Source organism: Schistosoma mansoni, assembly GCF_000237925.1.
Source record: "Schistosoma mansoni, WGS project CABG00000000 data, chromosome 1 unplaced supercontig 0034, strain Puerto Rico, whole genome shotgun sequence".
In the NCBI taxonomy this organism is placed as follows: Eukaryota; Metazoa; Platyhelminthes; class Trematoda; order Strigeidida; family Schistosomatidae; genus Schistosoma; species Schistosoma mansoni.
This window is the reverse complement of record NW_017385988.1, coordinates 1,981,399-2,008,191: the sequence shown is the minus strand read 5'-3', so window position 1 is coordinate 2,008,191 and position 26,793 is coordinate 1,981,399. Positions and strand designations below refer to the sequence as shown.

Sequence of the window (26,793 nt, the reverse complement as noted above, 5' to 3'; positions counted from 1 at the left end):
AAACAAAACTACAAAATACTGATTTATTCTAAAAAAAATTCAACTCGATGTTTACTAGTGAGGATTGCATGAGTGAATAGTTGTTAATTATTACCTTGTGATATAAAAGCCAATTTAGTGCAGTTTCAAGAAAAAACCATAACTAATTTATGAGTTGCCTCGCATTCAATTGTGTAATGAATAACGTAGGTAGACGTTAACTTGTCCTACTTTGTATATTCAATTTAAACTTTCCGGATAACATTAAGTTTAAACAAAGAATGATTAAATACTGGATCATCTTGAAGTGAACCATTTGGTCAAATACTTCTACATTGTATAATAATTAGTAAGTTTCTGTATTAAAGTGTGATAATACCTTACTCACCAACTCTCTATAACGAACTGACAAAGAGCGGAGTACCAATCCAGAAGACACACTACACAGAGATAGCTGACACATAAACTATAACAAGTATTTTTGCATAAATCACCTACAATAATGTAAACATTTGGGATTATTAACGCTTAATTGCATGGAGTAACAGCTGGATGACGTTATCTAATAAAGAACCCGCAGTTACAAATGTAAACGATTTCCGTGTTATACTCTGCTCACTTGTGATGGTAATTATTCTGTAGGAAAAGAGAAGTAGAGATTATAATTTTACTATGTCATTGATTTAATAACTATAGTGGTGTAAACTAGTCGAATTTGAGTCAACCGTCACAGACGTCGCTGAAATTATTTCAAATATAATTTTCACATATAATGACTTCTCTATACTCGGCGCCCATTATTTGTCAAGCTATTCGTTCTAATCTTGAAGAATATTCGTATGAAATATGTGTTTATATTTATGAGTAGTTTGGTGTTTTATTTATAAGGAATAAAGATGAAAGATCTTAAGTAAACACAAGAAAACATTTACCTGGTCGACAGTACTGGAGAACACGTTCAGTCAACTCAAGTACATCCTCTAGAGCTGGTGGTGTTACTATGGGTTCAGCTTTTATAGGAATATAAAATCTAGAAATAAATAAAAACAGTTGACTAGTTAGCTGCCTCATACCAAAACTTAACGTAAACGTTTGATAGACTGACAGTATTCAGTTTTCCTGGTTTTCTTGTTACGTTAAATATGCGCAGAAGTAACAAAATTTCAAATCCGTCTGTAGCCCCTCCGGCGGCTACTGTCGGTCTAAAGCCCGGATAAAGGAGGAGGGTTGGGCATAGGGTCAGCGACACCATACCGTAGAAAACCAACTCACTAAAAAAACGCTAACCAGAAAAAATTATCCAAACCATTTAAACTCTGCTCTAAGAGTTGAAGGAATAATTATGACGTCTCATGATGGAAGCCGAGTTCCTTCGAAAGTCATGAGACCGATGCACCTTCTAACAACCAGAGCGACAATTTTTATAGGTAGATGGAATGTCCGGACAATGTAGGAGACCGGAAGAGTCTTCCAAATTGCTGCAGAAATGAGAAAATACAACCTGGAGGTGTTTGAAACCAGTGAGACACATTGGATGCAGGTTGGACAACAACGACTATCTTCAGGGGAACTTCTGTTATACTCCGGTCATGAAGAAGAAAATGCCCCACATACACAAGGAGTGGCATTGATGCTGTCCAGAAAAGCACAAAATGCACTTATTGGATGGGAATCTCATGGACCAAGGATCATCAAAGCCTCCTTCAAAACAAAGAGAGAGAGGGCATTATAATGAACGTCGTCCAGTGCTATGCGCCTACCAACGACTACGATGAAGACGCTAAAGACCAATTCTACGATAGGCTGCAGTCGATCTTCGAGAAGTGCACAACCAAGGACCTGACCATTCTGATGGGAGATTTCAATGCCAAGGTTGGAATGGACAACACTGGATACGAAGATGTCATGGGACGATATGGACTGAGAGAAAGGAACGAAAATGGTGAGAGATTCGCAAACCTATATGCCTTCAATAAAATGTTAATAGGTGGCACCATATTCCCACACAAAAACATATACAAGGCCACTTGAATTTCACCGGATCACACTACACAGAATCAAATCGACCATATCTGCATCAACAAAAAGTTCAGGAGGACGATGGAGGATGTGAGAACCAGGAAAGGAGCTGATATAGCATCAGATCATCATTTGCTGGTCGCCAAGATGAAACTAAAACTTAAGAAGCACTGGACAACGGCGCGGACATCACAAAAGTTTAATACGGCCTTTCTTCGAGATGCTAACAAACTCAAGAAATTCAACATAGCCCTCAGCAACAGATTCCAAGCCTTTTCATGATCTACTCAATGGAGAGGGAACTACCATGGAGAGCAACTGGAAAGGTATCAAGGAGGCAATCGTTTCAACATGTCAGGAGGTTCTGGGCTAAAAGAAGCACCACCACAAGGAATGGATCATTGTTGATACACTGGATAAGATTCAAGAAAGGAGGAACAAGAAGGCAGCAATCAATACCAGCCGAACAATCAATACCAGCAGAAAAATTCAAGGCAAAAGTCGAATATACAGAAGTAAACAAGCAAGTGAAGAGGAGCATCAGAACCGACAAACGTAAATATGTGAAAGATTAAGCAATGACGGCGAAAAAGGCTGCAAGAGAAGGAAACATGAGACAACTGTATGATACAACAAAGAAACTCGCTGGAAATTACCGCGAACCAGAACGGCCAGTGAAGAGCAAGGAAGGTAAGGTAATCACCAACATTGAAGAACAACGAAAAAGGTGGGTAGAACACTTCAAGGAACTCTTGAATCGGCCGGCTCCACTGAACCCACCCAACATAGAAGTAGCACCCACAGACCTCCCAATCGATGTTGGCCCACCAACAATTGAAGAGATTAGCATGGCTATCAGACTAATCAAGAGCGGCAAAGCAGCGGGACCAGATAACATTCCAGCAGAGGCACTGAAAGCAGATGTAGCAGATGCAGAGATACTCCACATCCTCTTCAGTAAGATTTGGGATGTAGAACAAGTACTAACAGACTGAAAAGAAGGACTTCTGATCAAGACACCAAAGAAAGGTGATCTCAGGTGTAAGAATTAAAGAGGTGTCACTCTTCTCTCAATACCAGGAAAAGTCTTCAACAGGATATTGTGAAACAGAATGAAGGACTCCGTAGACGCCCAACTTTGAGATCAACAAGCTGGATTTCGTAAAGATCGATCGTTTACAGATCAAATCGCAGATCTACGTATCATTGTGGAACAATCAATTGAATGGAATTCATCTCTACACCAACTTCACTGACTATGAGAAAGCATCTGATAGCGTGGACAGGACAACACTATGGAGGCTTCTTCGACACTACGGCGTGTCTGAGAAGATAGTCAATATCACACGGAATTCCTACGATGGATTAAACTGCAAAATAGTGCATGGAGGACAACTCACCGACTCGTTTGAGGTAAAGACCGGTGTCAAACAAGGTTGCTTACTCTCACCCTTTCTCTTTCTCCTGGTGATCGACTGGATCATGAAGACGTCAACATCTAGAGGGAAGCACGGGATACAATGGACAGCTAGAATGCAGCTGGACGATTTAGACTTCGCAGATGATCTGGCTCTTCTATCACACAAGCAACAACAAGTGCAGGAGAAGGCGACCAGTGTAGCAGCAGCCTCAGAAGCAGTAGGTCTCAATATGCACGAAGGGAAAAGCAAGGCTCTCCGATACAGTACAGCATTCACCAATCGAATCACACTTAACGGAGAAGCTTTGGAGGATGTAAAAACCTTTACACATCTGGACAGCTTCAACGATGAACACGGTGGATCTGATGCAGATGTGAAGGTGAGGATCGGCAAAGTAAGAGCAGCATATTTACAACTGAAGAACATCTGGAACTCGAAACAATTGTCAACCAACACCAAGATCAGAATTTTCAATACAAATGTCAGGACCGTTCTACAACATGGGGCGGAAGCCTGGAGAACTACGAAAGCCACCATCCAGAAGATACAGATGTTTATTAACAGTTGTCTATGCAAAATACTTCGGAACCGTTGGCCAGACACTATCAGCAACAACCTACTGTGGGAGAGAACAAACCAGATTGCAGCGGAGAAAGAAATCAGGAAGAAGTGCTGTAAGTGGATATGACACACACTGAGGAAAGCAGCCAACTGCGTCACAAGGCAAGCCCTCACATGGAATCCTGAAGGCCAAGGGAAAAGAGGAAGACCAAAGAACACATGAGACCGAGAAATAAAGACAGACATGAGAAGAATGAACAAAAGATGGATAGAATTAGAAAGGAAGGCCCAGGACAGATTGGGTTGGAGAACGCTGGTCGACAGCCTATGTTCCATTGGAAGTAACAGCCGTAAGTTAGTCATAAAAATTTGTATTAAGTGATTAAGCTTACACAATAAGGTGAACGCGATAGCAACTTGCCGACGAACGGGGTTCATAATTGGATTAAACCATGATACTGAAAGTGTTTTTTAGTAGTAATTACTTACTAGGTAATTTCAGAGTATTAATTACCTAGAATAGATTTAAACAAAACTACAAAATACTGATTTATTCTAAAAAAAATTCAACTCGATGTTTACTAGTGAGGATTGCATGAGTGAATAGTTGTTAATTATTACCTTGTGATATAAAAGCCAATTTAGTGCAGTTTCAAGAAAAAACCATAACTAATTTATGAGTTGCCTCGCATTCAATTGTGTAATGAATAACGTAGGTAGACGTTAACTTGTCCTACTTTGTATATTCAATTTAAACTTTCCGGATAACATTAAGTTTAAACAAAGAATGATTAAATACTGGATCATCTTGAAGTGAACCATTTGGTCAAATACTTCTACATTGTATAATAATTAGTAAGTTTCTGTATTAAAGTGTGATAATACCTTACTCACCAACTCTCTATAACGAACTGACAAAGAGCGGAGTACCAATCCAGAAGACACACTACACAGAGATAGCTGACACATAAACTATAACAAGTATTTTTGCATAAATCACCTACAATAATGTAAACATTTGGGATTATTAACGCTTAATTGCATGGAGTAACAGCTGGATGACGTTATCTAATAAAGAACCCGCAGTTACAAATGTAAACGATTTCCGTGTTATACTCTGCTCACTTGTGATGGTAATTATTCTGTAGGAAAAGAGAAGTAGAGATTATAATTTTACTATGTCATTGATTTAATAACTATAGTGGTGTAAACTAGTCGAATTTGAGTCAACCGTCACAGACGTTAAAATACTGACAGCGACACAATGGTGGTAATTTCTCTTTATCCAGTTATAGGTAACACTTTAAAGTAATTACATTAAACTGTTGCGCTTTTCCTCGAATAAAGACGCTGAATGAGTCAAATACTTCAATTTACTGAAGAGTTCAATCAATAGTGACTGATATACTATCAACCTCAGTATAGATAAAGCGATTTCTCCTAGCTTGTTAAACTCAAACAATTATGATTACCATAATATACCCTAATGTCAGTAAAAATCTGAATATTGTCCTCTTCTACAACAGTAAGATATAGTGTTGATATTCAGAGACCATAAAAAGCTATTTGTATTTTATTATTGGGATCTCTAAAGTATGGTGAAACCAAACGAACTAGCAAATATTGGTATCTTTGATATAAATTTATTTAGGCAAACCCAACACATAGAAAACGGGATAATGGGTTCAGAAAAATATAATGTCAGTACATAAAGTCATGCCTTCTACGCGCTACTCAAGTGAAATAAATTTATTTTTCCCGGTATCCTTACGTTACCATAAGTAGAAAATTTAATAATTTAGATGATCAAAGTCTGTATGAAGGTGCACAGATGTTCTTAATCTTCTACTTTCTCGAACTTTTATTATTTAGGTATGTTCCATGGAAAATAATCTAACAAAATAAAGAAACAATTCGCGGTTGGAATTCGATAGTGTCTACAAGGGAAATGTACAAACCTTTGTATATGTAATCTCATACCCGTTGAATTAGTTAGCGGTTGTGTGGGGTTAGTAATTTAATGAACAAGGTTTTCACATTCGGAGCGACTGATTTCAAACTTGACTCAATGTGAATATCGCTATTTGGATGCAGGTACACACAGACACCGCCTGTAGCTCTTTTAGAGTTACTGCCGGTCACAAGCCCGGATAAGGAAAGAGGGTTGGGCATCCGGTCGGCAACCCCATCCCGTAGAAGAAAATCTTGCTAACAAAACGCTAACCAGAAAAAATAATTCAAACCATTTAAACTCTGCTCTAAGAGTTGAAGGAAGAATTATGACTCCTCGGATGAAAGCCGAGATTCTTTGGAAGTCACGAGGCCGATGTCCCTTCTAACAACCAGAGCAACAATTAACATAGGTACATGGGACGTCCGGACAATGCGGAAGACCGGAAAGTCTAGTCAAATAGCAACGGAAATGAGGAGATACAGATTGGCAGTACTTGAAATCAGTGAAACACATTTGACCTAAGCTCGACAGCAAAGGTTAAACTCGGGTGGGATGCTGCTATACACGGGTCAAGAAGACGAAATCGCTCCGCACACTTAGGGAGTTGCTCTAATGCTGTCCAGAGAAGCACGAAAAGCACTTATAGGACGGGAAACCCACGGATCCAGAATTATCAAAGCATCATTCAAAACAAAGGAGGAGATCACAATGAATATTACCCAATGTTATGCATCCACCAATGAAGATGATAAAAATAAGTTTTACGAGAGACTGAAATCGACCATTGGGAAATGCTCAGCAAAATACTTGATCATATTGATGGGAAACATAAACGCCAAAGTCGGAATGGACAACACAGGATATGAAGATATAATGGGACGACATGGACTGGGAGAGAGAAATTCAAATAACGAGAGATTTGCAAATATATGTTCATTCAACAAATTGGTTATAGGCGGCACAATATTTCCACACAAATGCATACATAAAGCTATATGGATATCACCGGACCACACCATGGAGAACCAGATAGATCATATTTATATCAACAAAAATTCCGAAGGACCATGTAAGATGTGAGAACAAGGAGGGGAGCTGACATAGCTTCAGATCACCACCTGGTTGTGGCCAAGATGAAACACAAGCTAAAGAAACACTGGACAACTGGGGGAATAGCATTACAAGGGTTCCATACAGCCTTCCGTCAAGATACTAACAAACTCAATGAATTCAAGACAGCTCTCAACAACAGGTTCCAAGTCTTACAAGATCTACTGAAAGAACAAGAAACTGCGATGGAGGACAACTGGAAAGGGATCAAAGAAACACTAACTTCAACGTATCAGGAGGTTCTGGGTCGAAAGAAACATCATCATAAGGAATGGATCTCTATTGGAACCCTGGACAAGATTCAAGAAAGGAAGAACAAGAAGACAGCAATTAATAACAGTCGAACGCGAGGAGAGAAAGTCAAGACACAAGCAGAGTATGCAGAAGCAAACAAGCAAGTGAAGAAGAGCATTAAAGCCGACAAGCAGAAATACATAGAAGGACTAGCAACTTTTGCGGAGAAAGCTGCAAGAGAAAGGAATATGAAACAACTATATGATACAACGAAGAAACTAGCAGGGAAATATAGTAAACCGGAGAGACTCCTCAAGGACAAAGAAGGAAAGACAATCACAGTGGTTCAGGAACAGAGGAAAAGATGGGCAGAAAACTTCGAGGAACTGCTGAATAGACCAGCTCCATTGAATCCACCGGACATCGAAGCAGCACACACAGACCTTCCTATAGATGTCACTTTACCAACGATCGAAGAAATCAAGATGGCCATCAAACAAATCAAGAGTGGGAGGGCGGCAGGACCTGACAATATACCAGCTGAAGCACTGGAATCAGGCATTGAAGTAATTGCATGTATGCATTACCTTCTATTCAAGAAGATATAGGAGGAAGAACAAGCACCGACGGACTGGAAAGAAAGATATCTCACCAAGATACCAAAGAGAGGAGATCTCAGCAAATGTGGGAATTACAGAGGCATCAGTTTGTTGTCAGTACCAGGAAAAGTTTTCAACAGAGTGTCGCTCAACCGGATGAAAGACACAGTAGATGCCCAACTTCGAGATCAACAGACTAGATTCCGTAAGGATCGGTCGTGCACAGACCAAATTGTGACACTACGGATCATCGTAGAACAATCAGTTGAGTGGGATTCGTCACTATACATCAACTTCATTGACTATGAGAAGGCGTTTGACAGTGTGGACAGGAGAACATTATGGAAACTTCTTCCTGAGAAAATTGTTAGCATCATACGGGATTCACACGACGGACTACAGTGCAAAGTGGTGCATGGAGGAAAGCTGATAGATGCATTTTCAGTACGGACTGGAGTCAGACAAGGCTGTCTACTCTCCCCCTTCCTCTTTCTTCTGGTGGCTGATTGGATTATGAAAACCTCGACATCTGAGGGGGTGCACGGAATACAATGGACATTTCAGAATCAATCAGACGATTTGCACTTCGCAGATGACTTAGCCCTCCTATCTCATACACACGAACAAATACAGACGAAGACAACTAATGTAGCAGTAGCCTCTACATCAATAGGCCTCAACATACACAAAGGAAAAAGCAAGATTCTCAAATACAACACGGAGAACACTAACCCAATCACATTTGATGGCGAAATTCTGGGAGGTGTGGAAACATTCACGTACCTGGGAAGCATCCTTGATGAACACTGTGGATCTAATGCAGATGTGAAGGTGAGGATCGGCAAGGCAAGGGCCGCATTCCTACAATTGAAGAACATATGGAACTCAAAACAACTGTCAATCAATATCAAAGTGAGAATCTTCAAAACGAACGTCAAGACAGTCCTAATGTATGGAGCTGAAACGTGGAGAACTACTACATCCATCGTCAAGAAGGTACAATTATTTATAAACAGTTGTTTACACAAGATACTCAACATTCATTGGCCAGACACTATCAGCAACAACTTACTGTGGGAGAGGTTAAACCAGCTTCCAGCTGAAGAGGAAATTAGGAAAAGACGTTGGAAGTGGATGGGACATACATTGAGAAAATCACTAAACTGCGTCACGAGGTAAGCCCCAACTTGGAATCCTGAAGGGAAACGGAATAGAGGAAGGTCAAAGAACACTTTATACCGGGAAATAGCAGATTTGAAAAGGATGAATAACAACTGGAAAGGATTGCCCAGGACAGGGTCGGATGGAGAATGCTGGTGGGCGACGAAGGGTAACAGGCGTAAGTAACACACAGACGACTCTGCTGAAATAAAATGAAACGCGCGTCCTGATTTCACTGTTAACGACAATCCACATACATTAATGCACCGTTGAGTTTGTAAAACATAGTGAATTATTGATTTTTATAATCAGAATTATAATTTAAAACAATATCTAAACTAAGCTGGGAATGAATCTACCAAAATTATCGCCAAATCTAATGAAGATATGGGACACACGGATATAACAAAAGCAGTAGGTGAACACTTACAGGCTGTGGACTCTCTCTTGTTTAGGTATTAAATTATCTAGAAAAAAAATTTTTAAAAAAATTGTTTGTATATTCTAGAAAACAGAAAACAAATCACAACATAACTGGCATTTTCTGTTAGACAAAATATGCCACTTAGTCGAACAGAACGTAAGGCATTTACGTTCTTATCGAAAGTCAAACATGAATGAAAATGTAAAGAAAATTCATGTAGATATATTTGTTTATGGTGCTGTTTATACAAATAGATCCGAATTTAAGCAAAGGTTGAAAATTAAATGCTGTTAAACATTCATCTTAGGTAGCACTGTGGTGTCTGTACTGTGTCAAGCCTACATGGGTTATTCTAGCCGCCCGATAGACCAATCTATTCATTCTTCATGAGTCACATTTTGATCTTGTCAACTATTCACTTATTAACATTAAATGCTTTTATGTGAGTCTATGCACGTCCATTGCTTATATTACTCATCACATGTCTTTAGCTTACTTTTGTTTAGCCATAAATGTTGAGTCATGCTTTATCAAATTGAGTTGGAACAGTTGTCTTCTGCAGTCTGCTTCTCCACTTCGTTTCTCTGATTGCCTCTCTGGGGCAGCGAGTACATAAAATATACGTATTCAAAATTCATTATCGTATTTGGCTTATTTTATCCCGTTATTCTCTAACGCGAATTACGTCGCTAATTTTGTTCGAGGGTTGAGTCAGAACCACAAAAAAGTGAATCAGGTTGAAGTATAACTACGAGCCCCTAAATCAACAGATGAGTTATGTCAAAATGGGAAAGTGAGATTTCCTTCTGTGGTTCATAAAATGTGAAATGTCATTGACTGGAGACTTTAACATATTTCATTTTTTGAACAATTATATTATTTTCTGGCTCTTTTCAACATCCTGTGTACCAAGTTAAAGGTTAAATTTTGTCACATCATGACCTCTTTATTAATATCATATTTAAACATTAATACAGCTAAATTTATTAACAAAATCCTACCTTTACTTTCTTGTTCTTGCACTTCTTCATCATCATTATCAGAAGAAGAGGAATTATATAATTCTTCCTGTAGAATGCAAACCTCTTCCTCTTCGTTATCGCTAGTTACAAAGAAACGATGTTGTTCTTCATCCATTGGGGAAGGATCAGTATCTACGATATTAGATGAGAGTGGTTTTATTCCACCTTTGCTTTCTAGTATATACTGTTTTTCTATAGTTTCTTTAGCTTTCAAAATCTCCCCAACCTTAGGCCATTGGTATTTTAACGTTCCACTACTTCCTTTTACTTGCATTTTAGATTTGGCTTCCTGAAGACCGTATTCAAGTGCTCTTGTCCACTTTGTTGGTTCCACTGTCTGGTGACCAGTATTTTGTTTGGTATTTGTTGGTAATATAGATTTGTTTCTAACATCTTTGATCAGAAGGCGTAATATGTTTATAGGATTGGCAAATGGAGCGATTTGCATAAGTCGAGGTAGATGTTCACATAGTGCACGGATCCACCACCATGAGGTAGTAGTACATATTCGGGTAGGTTCGTAATATTGATTCTATATTGAAAATATAAAACCGATAAACATTTGTGACATGACAAAACAAATATAGGTTCCAGAACATGAATAATATTTTAAAAGTATCTTAGCTAAATATGCTGGCAAATTCTCATTGTTTGTTTACTATGAGTAATAATGAATTCAAATATTGAATTACATGAAAAAACTAACATTTGAAAAACATTGGTATTTTACTCATTTAATTTGATGCGTTATAGCAATGCGCTTCAACAGTCTAGTCTTATCAAAATGAATAAAGTTGTAGGATTAAAAAGAAGGGTATCATAGAAAAAATTCAAAGCCTAACACTAAAGAGTGTACAGCAACTCTCCTACAGCCAATTTTGTCAAACCCTTTTGCTAACTTATTTAATAAACGATGTTATTCGGACAGTAACCATTCGTCTACTTCTTTGTATTATTATGATCACTATCATGTCTATATAATCGTGTACGCTTGATCACATGGACAGCCTACGCACAATCTCTCTCTAGCTTAAAGGTTGATCGTTTAAATATTGCTCGATGAATTACTCTCGTATATATATATATATATATATATATATATATATATATAGCCTTTGCCTTGCCTCGCTGTGCACTTGCATACACACACTAGCCTCTCTGCTCCGAATTCGCTCGAGTGCTTGTAGCTATGTTATCCGTACTATCCGCTAATAAATTGTAGTCACTGCTTATTATTGCCTTCTGAATTCATACACCATTGGGATTTATGTAATAATGGTTATCGAGGTGATTGATTAACGTAGCTAAGACACTACAAACGTAATCGAAAGCTTGTATCAATCTCAAATACATAGTCTGAGCTTTCAAATATGAACAGTTTATTGGGGTATCGCCTTTCATGGAATCGTCCACTATCAGATTATTAGTAATGGCCACGGGCGACCCTTGGTTTGCACAACAATGAGAATCAGAATGTTCCAGAAAACGAATGACAGGAATGTTATGAGGAACTCAAGCAATTATTTTATCTATTAGTAAAAAGACAGTTTGTCAAATTAGTCAACTTTTCTATAATGGTTCTTACCTTAATCGTAGTGTGATGACTGGAATACATGATTACCGATGAGTTTAGTTACGCATAATTAGGAGTTTATAAACAGCTAGTTCAGTTAATGAAGCCTTAATTGAAAGTTGAAAGGTAATTGTTTTTGAAGAAATTCATTCATACTTACCAATTGAGAAACAAGATTTTCCAGCTGAGCAAAACAAGCACTGACAACAGTTTCTAATTCAACAGAATGTTGAGCGATTGAGGCAAGCTCTTTTAACAATGCATTATCTTTCATTGCAGTTGATTCATTTTTCGAAAATTCTGGCTTATTTGTGATCGGTAATGCAAGTATTATAGCTGCAAATCTGTAAATAATGATAGAAAACTTATTCATGCAAACACAGAACAATTAATAGAAATCCGAATAAATAAATACTTCACTTAATTCTTAAGTCTTCAGTTTGCACAGACGTGGTATACTGCCTATAACCGTGTTCCAAGGATTTCGTTAATATCCTGTTTCAATAAAACAAGTGACGAAACTGTTCTTGGTTACCCGTAATGACTTACAACTAATACTTTGGAATTATCATTTTTCACTATTTCGTACTAATTGTCATTACGTTTTGACTCCCATGTTACTGTTATGTGTGACACTTGTGTAGGATTTGATTTGTCCTACAGGTATTCTACTAGGACTGTAAACGTGATACTGGAGACCCCAAAGTCTATGTGAAAGCTATAGTCAGAACAAGGACAACTTGGTTTTGAACTTTATTTGTTTCTAAACGTAAAAACAATTCGATTAGTACAATGATTAAAGGAATTATAATCATTAAGTGAAACGCACAAACATATCGACCAGTATTGCGTGTCTTATTGAAATGAATAAAAATCATGAGTCACACTAAAATGACAGGATAATAATGTCATTCAATCGGCAGGTTACATGCAACATGGATAGTCTACAGACACATCAGACCAGATTGACGTGATGGGAGCTTAAGCAACGATTTGATTGCTTAGTTATGGACATAAATAACGTCTCGTTTCTGTTGGTTCAGTAGATTAAGAATTGTCATATAGTTGACCCGATTGAATAATCTTCCGTCAACAACAAATGTATTCATCTTCAAATCAGTTAGAAATTTAAACGAGCATTATGTACCAAGGAGGTGATCATTTTAAATAAGACATAATTTCTGAATAAAGATGAGATATCTTGATTCATATTGTTACAGATCAAGATCAGTTCAATACACTACCCTTGAGAGAATCCATAGGGTCTTGGGATTTTTTAGAAAACAACCTACGTTGTGAAAATAATCATCATAAGTAAATTTTTGGAGCAATATGTAATTAAACGATAATAATGAACTACTCCAATTCAAGTTTTACATAAAACTCACAGGCGAAGTAGTTTACGAACAGCAAGTATCCTCGCCTCCTTTGATGGATTCTCTAAAGTTTTATCCAAGCTAGGAGGAAGAAGAGCTAGCGGCCATGTAATGAGGTATGGCAATATTGGGGATAAAATAAGACCACCGGTTATGCGAACGTCTGGATTAGGCCGATTCGAATTTACGGATGGTGGTAGATAAGAATATAAAACAGACTCCAGTTTAGTAACCAGCTTAAAAACGAAATATGTAAGTGAACACTTTGCAGTTGATTGAGGGGGCTGTAAACTATAAATAAACCAATGCAAATTTACAAGTCAAAAGTGACATGATAAAAAAATTTATTATACACGCGAAATTGAAAGTCCTACGGTAAGATAATATAGCTAAGTTGTATCTCACATTCCTCCCTGATAATATCAGAAGTTTTATTTGGAAATATAAATTAATCTTGATCGTTTCAGTGTTTTCATATGTCAGGTAGGCTATAGAGAGTATTCAGTAATTATATATTAGCTTTTAATATTAAATGATGTCAGTTGATTAGAGCACAAATAAAAAAATGAAGTGACTAAATTCATGAGCCCCGATTTTCTCCAAATTTCTAGGTTTGTTTTTCAAAACAGCTTTTAAGAAATTCATTCCTATTATTTACAGCTGAGTATTCGGTAAAAAGATCAGTTTTGCAGCCAAAATAGTTCTAAAACTTACTAGAAGTGAACTAACTTTGAAAGTAAGGCGTAATTATCATATCTGATCAATTTGTTAAGTGTGTACATGTTGTACAACAACAAGAATGGTTTTCAGTTGTATTTTCAAGATCGCTGTAGAAAAGGTGTAATACAAAATACCATCACTAGCTCTTAATATTATTTCGAATTTTTACAATTATCCTACCCGTTTGCTTGAGAAACTGTTTTTGATTCTAAACATTCATAGTTTCAAACTCTTGGGGCTCAGAAGTCATTACTGGTGAAGATGTGACAACTAATTCTTCAATTTTAACTATTAATAGTCACAAAGAAACATAATAAGAAATGGTGTAATTGTTTCAACAATTAACTTGAAGCTTACAAATTATGTTGAAACAGTATAAAGACGTTTATACATATAAAAAAAGGTATCAGTAACGTGGTCAAACTTTTAGTTAGAGCTTCGATTAAGGTTTAAATGATCATAAACTGTAACAAATATCCTGCGAAAATTATTTACGATTACTTGTTGTCGTTCTAACAGATTCTAAAGCGTATTTCTTTAAATGCTTTACTGATCCAACACGAAATAAAAAGACGTGAAATCAGTTCACGAATACGTTATTAACAAAATAATTATGAACAAATGAAATATTGTAAAAATTGTCATAAATTCAGTTATTTTGGTTTGAATGGAATTGGTACCTCAAACCATAAAAATTATTTAGTTTGTTTTCTGTAACAAATAATCAAACACGTCCTCAGTATTCGTTCATTTTTAACTGAGAACTAACTGAATTTTACAGCCCAGAGTTTTAATTCGTGTAAAAAGGCATTCAAGTATAAATTTTGTCTCCTGTGTTTGTATAAGCAACGAAACATGGATCAAAAGTACTAAAAACTTTCGAAATTAAATACGGTAAACCCAGGTGAATAAAGTGTTTTCAGAATTCACAACATATCATATCCTATCATTGTCAAGCGATTGTCTCATTCATCATAGGTTGAACATGATATGAATCACGTTTTACTTCCCTATAAAATGGTGACCCTAGACGTGGTGAATTTAAGTTATTTATTGGGTTTACCACTTTGTTCAGTCACATATATAAACCATATATACACTTGGGTTATGATACCAAATGAAATAATAACACAGAACCTAAAAGTAGACATCCTAATTGATTTTATCGGTCCAATTCTTACATGATAGTGTGACCACTGATTGCGAAAATTTCTAAGTTTAATAAGTGAGGACATTTTAATTTGTACGATATAGTGAGATCGATGGTATTGCGGATGGGAATCACTGCTCCCGTAGACCTCTTACATTTCTAATTTTATATGAACCTACTTTAATGGGTAATAATAACAACCAAAAAATGATTATAAGTTATAGACACATTGTGTAATATTACTGATTTTAATAGTTAAGTCAGTGAACCAGCTTATTTTCCAATAAGAACTTCAAAAAGCACTAGCGAATTATGAAAGTTGCTTCTATAATAAGAATAAAACTGTCTTTGTATCATGTATGGGTTAGTTAAGTGTTCATCCAACATAAGAGGATATGGGCAATTTGTTTGAGGTGTCGTCAAAAATAAGTTTAATGAAATCGGTGAAAACACTTTAGTTTACTTTTAGAGCGTGGTTAGCATGAAGAAGTTAATTTCAATAACTATTAGCAACACTGAAATGATTATTTAAAAATTTAAAACTAATCGACGGTGCCATTGTACTTTGTTCTTTGAGTAAACAAACTATAAGGCATATGAAACGTTCAGATAATTGTTACATACCATGATAAATATGGCTTCTGCGTTATCATCATTTTGTGAAAATCGGCGACATTCAGTATTGGCTCATTTGTAGGTCCAAGTTTCACGTCTATGCGTTGAGCGAATTCGACAACGCCTTTAATACATTCTACCTACAGTTTTTTTTATTAAATAAAGGATTTATTATCAAATCAATTTTAAGTTCCAAAACCTATGTGACATAAACTTAAATTAGTCTGCACTAATATTAGTTGCAAGTAGAGCGAGTGAAAATTTAGACTTTGAACACCTCTAAGTGGTTCAACTTACTGAAGATATCTATGTTAAAAATCTACTCAGATTTCTCAAAACCATGCAATCCGAACATAGCCAACCAACTGTAGGTTTGTTTGGTCTTTTGCTTAATAAATTAACTTCACAGCTATTGGCTATATACTATAACACAAAAAGCTGTTTTTTCCAGTTTTAGCAAAGTTAATCTTATGTTATTTAGTGTTTTCATAGGGTATTTTAAAGCACTTTCATTATTTTTACTGCCTAAGGGTTAGAGTGATTTCAATTCAATACGTTTAGGAGTTCAGTAATTTATTTTTCAAGATATTTAAAAGGTATTTTTTGAATTGAGGAATTACAAAACAAATTTCTAGACTATAAAAAGTGTTTTAAAATAGCAAACAATTTTTATTTCACACACATATTTCTCACCACTGATGTTTCGATGGGTATTTACAGTTATAAACTAAATGAAAATAACTTTTATTTCCTTAGAATTTAATTCAGAAAATAGATTATGATGAAGACAAGTATCAAGTATGCAAAAGATTCAAACCTAAGTTCACTGTCAATTTCGATGAATCCACTTTTCCAAATGCATTTAAAATAAACACTGAGAATAACTCACCTGAAGCTCCTCTAGAGCTACTGCCGGATAAACGAGGAGGTCTGAGAAGAGAGTCAGCAATCACCCTAAGCCAATGCTACCTACTTTCACCTTTCCTTTTTCTTCTGCTTGTTGACTGGACTATGAAGATCAATACATATCGAGAAGTCCATGGAAATCAGAGAAGACCTTGGATACAACTCGATGATTTGGACTTTATAAATGACTCAACACTTCTATCACACACAAAACAACAAATCTGGGTGAAGACAGACGATATAATAGCGGCTTCAGAAGAAACATGCACTTACAAGAAAAAAAGAAAGATTTTGAAGGACAGTACAGCGAGCACCAACTAAATCACACTTGATGGAGAAGCTCTGGAAAAGGAGGAAACTTTTACGTACCTGGACAACGTCAGTAATAAGTAAGGGGGATTTGGTGCAGATGTGAAGGCACGGATTGGCGTAGCCATAAGAACATCCATATAGCTGAAGAACATCTGTAACTCGAAACAACTGTTTCTCAACTCCAAAGTCATAATTTCCAACACATAGGTTAAAATAGTTCTATTGTACGAAGCTAAAACTTGGATAACTAACACAGCTATCATTAGAAATGTACAGGTATTTATCAACAGCTATCTATGCAAAATATTCCGAATCCATTGGTCAGAAACCATCAGCATTAACCTTCTGTGGCAGAAAACAAGTCAGATGCCAGTTGAAAAGGATAGAGCATCCTACCAAAACCATCAGACTACCTTATAAGGCAACCCCTAACTTGGAATCTTCAAGGCAAAAAGTTAAGATACAAAACAAAGACTATATAGAGCTGAAGTTTAGAGGTGGACATCAAGATTATGAGAAACACTTTGAAGGAACTGTAAAGAAAAGTCCAGAACGGAGTTACTTGGAGGCTATTGGTCGGAGCCTATACACCATGAGGGCAGCAGGCTTAAGTTTGTAATAAAGTGATAAGAACAGTTGCAGCAACCTCGTTATTATGATGGTTCGTCTGGTTTAAAAATAATTACATACATTTTGATTAATTTAAAGCTTAAACATTTATATAGAAGAAATTAAAGCGCACTTTCGTATTAGTAAATAGATGTTTAATATTGAGTTACGTGTATCATACCAATAAATTGAACAAACAAATGAATAGTGTCTTTTGAACGAACCATCAGTTTTGAACATGCTTTACAGGTGTACATCTTTTAGTTAGGATAGGATTCTCTTCGTTCCAATCTCTTTTTAAAATCTATTACGTTACATTTGAAATACGATGAGAATGCTTAAAATGACTTGCTTTAAATGTCTTTCTAAAGTAGATTATATTTGTACCAATTATCATGTTATTTTCGTAAACTACTATTAAATTGAAATAATTTATTCAGAATTTTTCAAATTTTGAGAACGTAAATTCTGTCCCAAAGATGAAGACATTTTATTTTTCAATGAAATTAGAAATCAACCGTTTATTTAGTAGAAACTGAAACATATCATATTAGCATATACAAGAAAAATTTTATAATGGATATAATAGCGCAAATTTTGATTGTTCCAAAGTAACTTACTACATCATTCGCATCTAGATCTAGCTTACGTTGTGAGTATGGCAGATTTGAAAAAGGATTAGGCCTCATATTTTCCCAGGTGCATGCTACGAGTGATAGATTAGACAATCTGTGTACAAGACAAAGGGTTCGCAAAGCACATTCTATTGACAAGGTACTGATAAAAAGAGCCGTCGTGCTATCCAGAATATATTGTTGGCAACATTGAAGCCACATTCTTGATATGTCCGGTGAAAACAAACCATAAAGCAATGCTACATTTAAAATGGGAACAGTTCTAAAAATCGCATATTTTTCAGTGAAACCAGGTTCTTCCTCTTCTTTTTGTAAAATTTCATCATACATGCATAATTCAGATAGACCATCACGTAAAAGCTTTAAAGTTGCATACGACATCATAGTTGGCGGATCCACCATATGCAACGTAATCATTTCCAATAAAAGATCAGCATCATACCATCGTATTAGCCTTCCGACATCATTAATGGTCTAAAGAAAAGAAACTGTTATTAATCTCAAAAGTCTACAATTTCGTGGCAAAAAATGAAACAGAAGTGTTGATTAAACTAACATGACAAAGAGCATCACCCTTTCATGAACCACAAAAAGCTACTATCAATACAAATAATCATTTCTTGGTATTCTAATAAAACAAAGAGATAAGTCTATCAAAGAAAAATTGTTAAACAAAAGACACTGTAAAACTCCTGTAAAAAGTAATTTCCTAAGAAAAAATACCTTGTAACTAATAAAAAGTCGGAAACGGAAATAAACGCAAAATCAACTGAATATGACAAAAACATGATGTCCCTCAATAAACAAAGTTAATACTCAGTGTGTCCAAAGCAAGAGTGAACAGCAGAAACGTCATCAAATAACTTGGGCTCCTGAAATATCAAGTTCCTAATGAACTATGAACATGAAAGGCAGTTCAACTACTTGTGTAATGGACGCTTCTCACAAGGATTTTTGTAAGCAGTGTGTAGCGGAACGTGGCGTCGAAATTGCAACAGTTGTCAGACGGAGTGAAGTTTGGGTGCATCGCAAGCACAGAGTTGACAGAACATTTAGTAACCAAACGAGAAGACAGTTCACATGACAGAACACACCAAAAGATGCGAATAAACGATTGCAAGCTATGTATTCGTACTATGTCGATAGTTTGTAACTTCTTGCAATAACTGTTACCTTCCTCTTGCCTATTGTCTTAATTCATACTTGATCATTGTCATAAAACGATGAGATGAAAAACCATATGCAAGAAGGCAATACAGGCAGGACAATACCGGATATTCAACAGTTTATATCCTGGGAACTACAAATGGTAACAGACGAAAATGTTCTTTATTAAAGTAAGAATGTTGTGTTAGGCAAATAATAAGTTAATAATAATTGGAAATTATCACTCAATGAGTTGTTAAATGAAATATCAAAAGAGTGTCCCGAAAATTCTAAACACGAAAATACCCAAAAAAAATATCGGGCATAATTCTCCTTTTCTCCATAGGAATGTAATTTCAGATTGAATAAAGGCTGAATAACTCTCTCGTAAATTACCTAATTTCAGTACGTAAAGCCAAACGCTGAATAAACCAGTTGAAAGTAGATCGATACCGTACTGAGGTCGCTTTCAGTGACATTTATGAAACAACATGCTTGTGGAATTAAGTACATATATATGACCACAGTGTACTTAAGGGGTTATAGAGGTTTCAGCTTTCGTCAGTATACTTAAACTATAGTAGCCTCTAAGGTGTTCAATTGACAGTGCATCTGGTTTCTTCAGAAGAAAACTTCGTTCAAACTTCTGAACACGTAGTTGGAATTATTTCATTGAAAACATTATGGGATAATTGTTATGTTAATGTCTTCAAAAAAGTGCCTATAAGCATTTGTTAGGATCTAAGTTGACTCCAAACAATAGTTACAGATAACTGATAGTGGTCAGCAATGTGACTTAAAAGTGGTTGGAAAAGACAACGTTGGATTTTTGTTATCAAACCTGAACATGGTTTATTTCCATCGATACAGTAAATATCTAATTCATGTGCGTACATATTTTTATTTTTGGATATGATCTAACAAAACAATTTATTAACCAATAAATTAATAATAGGAAAAATATGTATAACGGATACTTTTTGGGCTGAATGACGTAGACCATCGTTCTCATCTAATGTACACTCTACAGCTAATCGTAGTATACTGAACAACATAGATTTCATGCTGATAGAATTCAACTCTAAATGGCCAACATTTGTTTTACTCGTTGACGTTAATCCTGACACTATACTTAGACGTTTAATCCACGATTGAGTTTTGCTAACCGGTTGTTTGTCCTATAAAAAACCAAGAAAGTGAATCCACTTAAAGTATTATGCTATTGTTGACATCAACATTATCTTAAATACAACGTTAATCATCACCTTATAAAGAATCATTTATTTATTTTTAAGATTAACTATTTCAATATAACGCTAATATATTTAAACGATTCAAGAAGCAGTCAATCTTCATTCGCGGTCAAAGAGACAGAATTTCTAGATTTGCTTTATGTCAACTGTTTTTTTCTATTATACTGGTGAGCAGCTTTAGAGAAGTAGTATCTAAAGATCTTATAAAATATCGATACTTCTAAAACCCAATCTTTATCAAATTATGTGTGTGTGACGAAACGGATGCCGAAATTAGATGAACTCTTATTCTGTTAGGGCGAAAAAAGTGAGGTCTTACATAAATGAAGATTCATTATATATTTGGATTGAAAATTTTGATAACCCCTTACTAGCAGTTTGACTAATGAAGTAATATTTATGACAATGCTGGGGCAGAAATGTGCGAAGTAATGTATTTTGACAAGTTAAAAAATTTCCGAGGTCTGTTAACTTCTTTTTTTTAAAAATCTTGTTGAAATATTACATAATTAAGCAGTTGATACTACTGGAAATCATAAAAGTTTGTAAGAGAACTTAAATAAACGGTAAGATGAAAATTTTCGTTCATTATATTTTAAAAATAAAACTATTAAATTTAATTGTTGAAAAAAAGTGTGCGTTTTGAAGATCTCCGGAAACTTGTGAAGGCGCATTTTGAAACTTGTGATCACAAAGCCCAGTGAATGTAATGAAGATTCACCATAGTGACAAGAAGGATGAACTATAAATATTACTTGTATGGTACTGACAAAGCTTCATCATTCATAAACACTTTCGTTTATAAGAAAATTAAAAAAGAATCAGAAAATGATTTGAGACACTACGTATCAATATTTAAAAATCTAATTCAAACCTTTTAAATAGCATAATATTAATATTAATTTATTAATATTCTAAACAGTACCAAAATAATTATGTTTTAATAGTGTCTTTTTAATCCAAATCACAGAAACATATCAAGTGGGAGCTGAATAAATTAAGATGAAGATGGACGTAAATGCATCAGATTTAATAAATAAAGATCATCGTATACTAAACAAATATCTGGTTGATATTCAGCATTTCCGAACACTGTCGAACATGAGCTTGGTGTTGTGTGCAGGAAGGTAACAATCTTATAAGTCTGGCAATTGGTCAGTTTAGATAACCTTTACTAATTTTTCTGACTGAATAGATAGGTCAAATAAAAGGAAGATTTCCGAAAATTCGAAATTTACAATTAAAATAAACATTCAGAAAACGTAAACTTACTTTTCTTTCGTTGTCGAGCACTCGGATATTTTCTAAAACTGTTAAATAAATGGACTTTTGTCTAGAGCTTAATTTGCCACCCTGTTGAAAGCTGAATAAACGAAAGAAAGGACTGAGATTATTATTCAATGATATCACTGGATGATGATCGAGCAAAATTGCAAACTGATTGGAGTTGGAGAATATGAAACACTGGACTTCGATCCATTACCTGATAGTAAAGTGCTCTACAGGAGACTTAAATATTGTAGGTTCGATCTAGCGTAAAGTCGAAGGTGTGGATTAAAACAAAAAGAAATGGTGGATCAATACTGCTTGGTTTCTAGATAGCTTCGCAGTTGATACTATATCGTGATGGGAGCAACATTTAATGGATACAACAACAACTTAGAAAAGAGAAGTATCTGTCTCAATCCAGTTGATTTTTTACAAATCCATAGGCTAGATAAGCTATTAAGATGGTGTCACTGATCAGTTTACATATCAAGTGAGGTGTTATTATAACTAATTCTGTTATCATGATGAACGTAAAAAATGACATTTATGGATGATATCATTTTAGTCATGTACAGAAGGATAATATTTCCTCGAACCATCTTAAAGTTCCTCTTCTAAAGGCTTTTCATCAATGTTTACTTCAAGGCAGAATTATTTTATTGGTCAGCTTAGTTTATAATGTATAAAATGTATAAACAAAGAATGTTGATTAACCAAATTTAATCGTTTATGTGTGAAAGGAGAAATCGTGGAAGAAACTGAAATTTTACCCTATTTCTTTTCATTAAATTTATTATCAAGCTGTACAGTTTATCTAACTGAAATTCCTTTTCTTATAAAAGTAATTAAGAGTTGAATATAAACATAATTAGCTGCTTTCGATCGCTCAACTAAACTACACGGTATTTTAACGTTGATTAAAGGATCTTTTCAGAACAATAAAAATTTTTTCGGCTACAATTGTTTAAAATAATACAAGCTTTGGTTAACCGGAATAAGGCCGCCGTATGCAAAATAAAACTTTTCGAACTATATATTTAAACTGGCCTTAACATAATACTATTTTTGATGATAATAATTTCATTTAATAAATTATTATTCTACAGAATATACTGGTTCATGAAATTATGTATCGTTTTAAGCTGACGTTTTACTGAGTTGTGATTTCATTTAGCACTCTCCCCCCAATACATTCCTTTGGATTTAATGATACAAAAATAGTCATTTTAATTTGTTTATTACATTCACACTGTAACTGACATTTGCATAGTAGTCTTGTATCTATAGTTTATTTATACTCATTCTATAGATGTTATGCCATCTTGTATGTTTAACATTTTACATAATAAATGTTATAGTTTTCATTATTATTCTGCCAGTGCAACTCATTGTTGAAACTTTCTCGCATGACTAAATCATTATACATACATCGATATGCAAACAAACATTTTAATCATAAATTCATTGAAAGTGAATGTCTTCATTAAATTCCACTGTTTGGTATTATAATGATAATTATTAAGTCATCAAAAGAAAAACTGCAAAATGTAAAATGGCCTCAAGTAAACGATATAAATTTACTTACAAAGTTGGCGAACTTTCAACAGGTTGTGACTATAAGGAAACCAAAATTAAACAAAAAGGAAATAACCTAGCTATCAAAATGTTAAAACTAGTAACATTTATTAGTAATTTTCTAAAATTAACGTTCTCCTTGTTTAAGGTTAGCAATTCCTACATATGTATTGATCTCAGATTGATAAAACTGTTAGTTATCTTTGTCTTTTAAAATATATTCCTAAAAAAATTTATATGGTTTGTGGAGAATGTAGTAATTTTAATAGTTGAATTCATGAGTCGATGCCGGCTTAGGGGTCTAGAGGTTAAGTGTTCACGCGCGAGAACGAAAGTCCCGCATATATCTATCTATCTATCTATCTATATATATATATATATATATATATATCCAGATACTGCTCACCCTACACTGAGTAGAAAATACAGGGAGTCATATCACTTCAATTTTTTAGTCAATGTCTTCGCAAATTCTTAAGAAACGTCAAACATTCTCTCAAGAGTTGACTGTACTGACATATTATAAAGTATACAGGTTTAAGTTTATTCTGAATCCGAATAATAGAAGGGTTTAAACACAATGTTTATCTACTGTAACCATCCATCAAGTGATCGTATGATTTTGTCTACGACACGGTCTTTTAAACACTGTCTTAGATGGCTTGAACGGTGTTCCACCGTTCTCGGATGAGCGCATAAATTGACGATGCTAGAAATAGGTGGAAACAAGTAGAAAGGTTGGTGTAAAGAATTGATGTTTTTTGGTCCATCACAGCTTTCAGGTTGAGGCCGCAAATATCATGTAACATAGTAGTTTGAGATCGAAAATAGGAATCAGTGCAGATTTTGCTGTAGTTTTTTTGTAACGTCCTTAACAGTGGCTAGATGAACTAACTTACTTCATTGGCAAAACAAAAATGGAATTGTCTAATTAGATAAATACTCTAGTATTTGTAACGAAACTATGATCCATCCCAGTTTTTATATGAACAACATTATATTACGACTTATCTACAGGTAAACCACCGTAACCTTGTTAATCTCTTCACTTGAAGCAAATCCATTGCATTGACAAATGCAATGATTAAAAGAAGTCCATAATTAAGCGTTTTTAGAAAGCCATAAAAAAATCCTGGATACTCATAATAGCAAGCTATATGCCATAAAAATTATACGTTAATCATTCTGCTACCCACTACTTAATGATATTGAAAGATCGACAGGATTTGATAGAATCTAAAAATACTTTCACAGCTGAATAAACCAGAGCAGACTACCTGAAACTTACAATTAAAGTACCAATTCGCATAAAAATGAACAGACTTAAGATAAAAGATTAATTTTTTTTCTACTGGAAACCTAAATGTTCTTTCAGATGAACTTAAATACAAAGTGTCACCATCCAAAATAATAGGACGGCTATATATATATATATACTCAAAACCTATGACAAGGCTAATTTTATATGATAAACCAACCGATGCTGATGATTTATTAACTGGAGCTCGACGATCCGGATTCGAAAAAAGAACAGGAGGATTAGATTTTGGTACAGGACTGAAGCCAAATTGAAGTAAATTATTATTTGATGATGTACATAAGGTTCTTTGAGAATAATCATCTAAAAAGTGCAAACGATTTAGAATTGTTTATCTCACCAGTTCAAAGGGATTTTACCTGTAAAGGTAGGGCTGATACAAGAATCTTCAGAAGTGATTGGGCTACAACCATCAGCGTCTAATTCGTGAAGAACTTTAAGATGAAGCCTAACTAATGAACGTGCGACTAAATAATACATGCGCATGCGCCCTTCACGCCATGTCCAACTTAATTTGGAGCGCACAGGCGAAGGCATTTCTGAAAAAGAAAAATACATAAAATGGAAATAGTTCAACATATTCTAATATAATTATAACATTTCCGCGTTGTTAACATAACAAAGACGACTATTTTATGTGATTCTTTGATTCATTTTGAACAAATACAGTGAGAACAATTAATTTATGATGAATCTCGAACATGATATATGAAATATTATTAAATATAAGTAAAAAAATTTACAATCGTACATTGACATGCATTTAGACATAAGGATTTAACTTGGTGATTTTATTCATGTTATATCGTCACTATAATAGCATAAATATAGAACAAAGAGAATGCCTACATAACATCAGTAAGTATCAGCTGTTTGACTGCTTCATGTCGTAAAGGTTTACAGATAGGTTGAATTATTGACAACTATTAAGTTAATAATTAGATATTTTATTTGCTTCTAATGATTATTTTATAAACCTATGAGTAAAATAAATATCGAATGAAATATTTAATGATGTTTATTTTGCTTGGTGATATTATTTTGATTAACGTAAGTATCTGTGAATAATAATTATTAGATAAAATTGCTTATTATTCTACTTACCACGCGGTGTGGTAGTTTCCGTTTCGTTTATTTGAAATAATAGTTTTGAAAGAGGTGATAACACAACATCTTGCTTAACTTGCCACTTCTCCAATATTTTATTCAATAGGTAACGAATACGATTGGGATTTTTTGAGGCACTGATGACTTGTAAAGTGGGAAAAATTAACATTTTGACATAATTATTAGCACAATCATTTGTGGTTACATAGAATCTCAAATAATGTGACGAAACTATGAAATCATGTATCAGTTGTCGTCAAATATATATGACTGGGAAATGGACATGACAGATCCAGCTGATTCCTACAGGTTTGGAAACTCTCACCAGTGCACGACCCCGCCAAGGATTGAACTTAGGACCTTCAGGTTTCGCAGTGAGTGCTCTACCTTGATCCTTTTAGGCAAGAGTCGAGTGATTTGCATTTCTAGTCTCAATCAATTTGTAATATATCTCAACTATCATTTACTGTCGTCGGTTATGACCGTAAAACTCAATATGATTAAGAACAAATAGTATCAGTTTGTTGCTAATTAGTTTCCAGTGGTTCTTTAAAGAATGCTGCTTAATGGCGATAAAACACTTTAAGTTAGCAATATACTCCAACATTTGCACGCTATCAGAGCTTCTGAAACATCTTTAAATAATTTTAGGATTTTACGTAATGTTTTTTGGAAGTATAGACCTCATGTCTTTTTGAAAAAAAAACATACTTGTAGAAACTTCGACGATATTGCATAAATTCTG

General features: G+C 34.9%; 1 protein-coding gene across 1 annotated transcript in view; it reads right to left on the bottom strand.

Moving 5' to 3' along the window:
• The window catches only part of Smp_091870 (hypothetical protein), a gene marked incomplete at both ends in the record, with an annotated part of 27,879 nt that extends 1,662 nt beyond the window's left edge, over nucleotides 1-26,217 (bottom strand). The window contains 10 exons of the mRNA XM_018791907.1: nucleotides 10,464-11,016; nucleotides 12,218-12,401; nucleotides 13,446-13,724; nucleotides 15,928-16,058; nucleotides 18,366-18,854; nucleotides 20,504-20,704; nucleotides 22,052-22,142; nucleotides 25,061-25,244; nucleotides 25,301-25,480; nucleotides 26,046-26,217. Coding sequence (XP_018645011.1) covers nucleotides 10,464-11,016; nucleotides 12,218-12,401; nucleotides 13,446-13,724; nucleotides 15,928-16,058; nucleotides 18,366-18,854; nucleotides 20,504-20,704; nucleotides 22,052-22,142; nucleotides 25,061-25,244; nucleotides 25,301-25,480; nucleotides 26,046-26,217 — 2,464 coding nt within the window. The remainder of the gene's footprint in view (nucleotides 1-10,463; nucleotides 11,017-12,217; nucleotides 12,402-13,445; nucleotides 13,725-15,927; nucleotides 16,059-18,365; nucleotides 18,855-20,503; nucleotides 20,705-22,051; nucleotides 22,143-25,060; nucleotides 25,245-25,300; nucleotides 25,481-26,045) is intronic.
• Nucleotides 26,218-26,793: the final 576 nt, after the last annotated feature.